General features: G+C 38.4%; 1 protein-coding gene across 4 annotated transcripts in view; it reads left to right on the forward strand.

Annotated features, from left to right (window-relative positions):
* The window catches only part of src (v-src avian sarcoma (Schmidt-Ruppin A-2) viral oncogene homolog), a 36787-nt gene extending 34190 nt beyond the window's left edge, over positions 1 to 2597 (forward strand). For all 4 annotated transcript variants that reach the window (XM_074643370.1, XM_074643372.1, XM_074643371.1 and 1 more), the window contains one exon: positions 105 to 2597. In XM_074643370.1, coding sequence (XP_074499471.1) covers positions 105 to 313 — 209 coding nt within the window. In that variant the 3' untranslated portion in view covers positions 314 to 2597. The remainder of the gene's footprint in view (positions 1 to 104) is intronic.
* The last annotated feature ends 1877 nt before the right edge of the window (positions 2598 to 4474 follow it).

Raw genomic sequence — 4474 nt, forward strand, 5'->3', positions numbered from 1 at the left:
CTTGGTTACTGCTCCACCAGTCCAATACCATAAAGATTTATGACTCATAAGCAATCATATGATTCAAATTGTGATTACTAACATCATGCCTTTTGCCCTCCCAGGCATGGTGAACCGGGAGGTGTTGGACCAGGTGGAGCGTGGCTACAGGATGCCGATCCCAGCAGAGTGCCCCGAATCCCTGCACGAGCTGATGCTGACCTGCTGGAGAAAAGAGGCCGAGGAGAGGCCCACCTTTGAGTACCTGCAGGGCTTCCTGGAGGACTACTTTACCTCCACGGAGCCTCAGTACCAGCCGGGAGAGAACCTGTAACCGGGCTGGACGCGAAAAACATGCATGCGTCATGCATGTGCAAAACTGAGCATGTGCATCTACTTCAGAGTGCATGGACAAGTATGTGTGAGGGTATGTATAACGGGGCCGTCTGCATTCTGGGTACAAAGTGACATCGAGGAGCGTCAGTGGGACATCAAACCAATCAGCAACATTCAGCTCCTGCTTCTTCCCAAAGTCATTGTCATGCTCCGAGGGACTGTTTTCAAAGTAAAAGACGAAACTGTGGTATTATTTGCGTTTGAGTTTATTACCCTGCACACCCAAGCAGGTTTTCCTACCTTCCTTGTGTTTGTAAGGCGCCCTGATAATATACATTTCCCATGCACTCTTCCTGTGTTAACTGTAACTCTACACTGCAATTGACACCAGACTATGACATAAAAGACTGCGGAGGGGTCAAACACGGGAGTCCAGAGAATGAACGTTGCCCTGCTGAAAGCACCACTTCAGGATGTCTATTTTTACTACATTTTCTTTGGGATACAATTTGAAAACACACATGCTCAGAGTCTGTCTTCCATTTTTGTCACTCGACAAACAACTATTTTGGGACGTACAATAATTTGCCAGGATGTTTGGGGTTTTATTTTGTAATTAGACCTGGATCAACTGGAATATATTCAGGTGAATGATCTTTTATTTTATAATCATGCTTCCGCTGCGCACCATTTCGGCTAGTTGAGATTTAGTACCAGACTAACACCCTTATTGATTCTCATAAGAGTGTTTATTCTCCCTCGCCAATTGGACAAATTGGTTAATCGCTGTGACCACCATACAGCTCAACTCAAAGAAGAGAAGAGGCGGAGACTGTCTCTCTATTTTCTAATTGTGACTTTTCTTACAAACAAATGGCTACTGATCACTAATGGTCATCTCAGGATGGAGAAGACTACGAGAATTGTGCTGCAAGGATTATTGTGCCATTGGAAAACAACATTTTGTACTGTTCTTCTACTGTGTAAAAGTGTATTTTACTACTTTTCTTACAACGAGTTGTGTAAGCAGCTGTTAAAGGATAATCCACTGTTTTGAGATCCTGCACCTGTGTGTGTATACAGTACCAACCGGTCAAGGTGCTGATTTGTTTTCAAGTATTCAAATTAAAACCAGGTGAATCTTCTCATCTCCTCTTCAGTTCTGACCTTCATTAATATGAAGATTTCTATCTTTAATCAACCTCTGTGTTTTTCCTATATTAGTGCATTGTTGTGCACGATCATACACTGGAGATATTATTATGTTTCTGTGATAAATGAGTATGGTTATGCCTTCCTCCAGCCTGTAGGGGGCAGACCTGAAAGCCTTCCCATATAAACAAGCATGTATAGCAAATAAATCGGCATCTTGAACCTTAATTGTAAATATCCTTAATGCTAATATTTTTTTTGTGTATATATCATCTTTATAATTTATTCCTTTTAAAATAACCCAATTGTTTATTTGGCTTCATCATTCAAACTTTAATGTTTATGGTACTTTTATGGGTTAAATAACATCTGACAATATAAATATATATATTATAGAAACTCTTTTACATTACAAGTATGTTTTTTTTTGCGCACGTATTTCTGTGAAACCTATAATTTTTAAAATGACTGACAGAATTGGTGAGGAGAACTAATCCCCTGACTTCTGTCTCGCCAGATACTGATCATCTACCAGCATCACTCCTTCCCATAATACAATCAAAACCACAAATGTTTACATCGAGATAATCTTCCAATCATTTTGGTGCTGCTTCAGAGGCTGGTAAATGAGCAGGTAATCAAATGTCATTCTTGTTTTTCTGGGTACACCTGACCAACGTAGCGTGTGTGTGTCCTTCCATCCTAAAGCATTATGATTAGATAACTCCATACAGAAGACGATTTGACTGCCATGAATAGAAGGAGTTTGATATCTGTGTAGCGTACTATGTCCTGTGGACATATGCCACAATGAATGCATCGACCTGCATGGGTGTAGTCAGGTTGTCTGGCATCCTCCCCTTCTCTTCCTGACCCGTCTCAGCTTCTGAGCAAAAAGTGCACGAAAAAGGTTGTTTGTATGCAGCCTTGCTTACAAGCCAAGGACATTTCCTGTTGGGTTCTGTGGGTCTTCTCTCTGGCTATGCAGATATTTTTTTTAATCTGTGATATTCCTATATATATATATATATATACTCTTTTCTACTGTATCCAATGGGAGTTTTCAGATAAATAGCTCTTTGTTAAATCCTACTGAGTATTGTTCAAATTTGAATAAAATTTGTATATTGCCAACTGTATCCTATCGTGTTTATCAGCTGAATGAATTCAGCCTTTATGATCAGGGAGAACTCACTGAGTTTGTATTTGAAGTGAGTCAATAAGTCTGTGATCAAAGGTCGTAACCAATAATTGACCTGCTTTCTACTTTTTTACTTTCGCTCTGCAGATCTGTCAGCTACCTTGAATTTTTAGCTTCCCGCATACAGCTGCAGTATCGTGAATATTGTGAACTAAAGCCACAATAATCTTTGTGGAAGATGACCTTGCAATTATCACAGTATAACTAAATCCATTAGGAATACTAATGGTATAGAGGATTTAAAAAAAAAAGAGGGTTTAAAAAAAATTAAATGTGACACAGTAGGACAACGAGATCAAATCCATGAATAAATAAAGTTTAAATAAATTTTAAAGTTCGCGTGCAGATATTGGTATCATATAAAACAAGAACACCTAAGGAATCCATTGGTACCAACCATGTCATACTAGCTGAAGGAGGCTAAATAACGCTCCAAACTTATGCTAAATTTTGGCGAGGAAAAACTTGCATGGCCATTTTCAAGGGGTCTCTTGACCTCTGACCTCAAGATATTAGAATGAAAATGGGTTCTATGGGTACCAACGAGTCTCCCCTTTACAGACATGCCCACTTTATGATAATCACATGCTGTTTGGGGAAAGTCATAGTCAAGTCAACACACTGACACACTGACAGCTGTTATGATTTGAGCATATTTTTTATGCTAAATGCAGTACCTGTGAGGGTTTCTGGACAATATTTGTCATTGTTTTGTGTTAACTGAGTACATACATTTGCATAAAGCATATTTGCCCACTTCCAGGTTGATAAGAGTATTAAATACTTGACAAATCTCCCTTTAAGGAACATTTTGAACGGGTAAAAAAATGTGCGAATAATTATATTAACTATGGACAATCATGCGATTAATCACGATTAAGTATCTTAATCAATTGACAGCCCTAGTACTTGTGTTTGCAAATTAGTATACTGTAGTGTAATGCAGTGCTGGAAGAAGTATTACAATATTTTACATAAGCAAAATTTGAATTACCACAAAGTACAGAGCTATTATCAGCTTAAAAAGATCAAAAGTAAAAGAACCCATTATGCAGGCCCCTGTCATATATTATAATATTATATTTGGTTATTATTACTGATGCATTAACGTGTAAACAGCATTTTTAATACTGTAAGTACTTCTAAACTTCCTATTGTTGTGTTTGGGATACTCTTTAACAGCTCAAAAAACTTCTTCTTTTACACATACAGCCAGGGTCTGAAATTAAGTTTTTTCCTCACCTGCCACTGTGGCAGGTCACTGAACATTTCTACCGGCCACTCCATTTTTTTGTCGGCCACTTTTGAAATCTATCTGGCTTTAGTACTGTAAACAATGAGTCAGTGGTACCAGACAGTAAAAAATATGGAATATATCATGTAACCTTAATCCCTGACAATTTTAATTTAGGCGTTGCTTTTAAAAAAAATTATATTTCTTAATATAAGGAAAACCTGAAAATCTGCTATGGTGGCAGTTGACCTGAAAGTTTTACCTGCCACAACCAACATGTACCCTGTAGTTGGCAGGTGGCAGGTGCTAATTGCATTCCCTGCATACAGCAGTGAGGTCTGTGTGGAACCCAAACAATGAGAAAGTAACTGTCAACAAAACATAGTGTTTTGACAAGTACAATAAGTTACTTTTCCACCATTGGTGTACACATGTAAATTATTATAATTGTTCACATTATTAGATTTGAAGAAGAGATCATGTGTGTATCACTGCTTCATACATGATGTCCTCAGGGTATCCTTATCACCTTAAACACCTACCCTGTCGTCACGTGCCAGCAGCGTTGAACC

Source organism: Sebastes fasciatus, chromosome 8 (genome assembly GCF_043250625.1).
Source record: "Sebastes fasciatus isolate fSebFas1 chromosome 8, fSebFas1.pri, whole genome shotgun sequence".
Lineage (NCBI taxonomy): Eukaryota > Metazoa > Chordata > Actinopteri > Perciformes > Sebastidae > Sebastes > Sebastes fasciatus.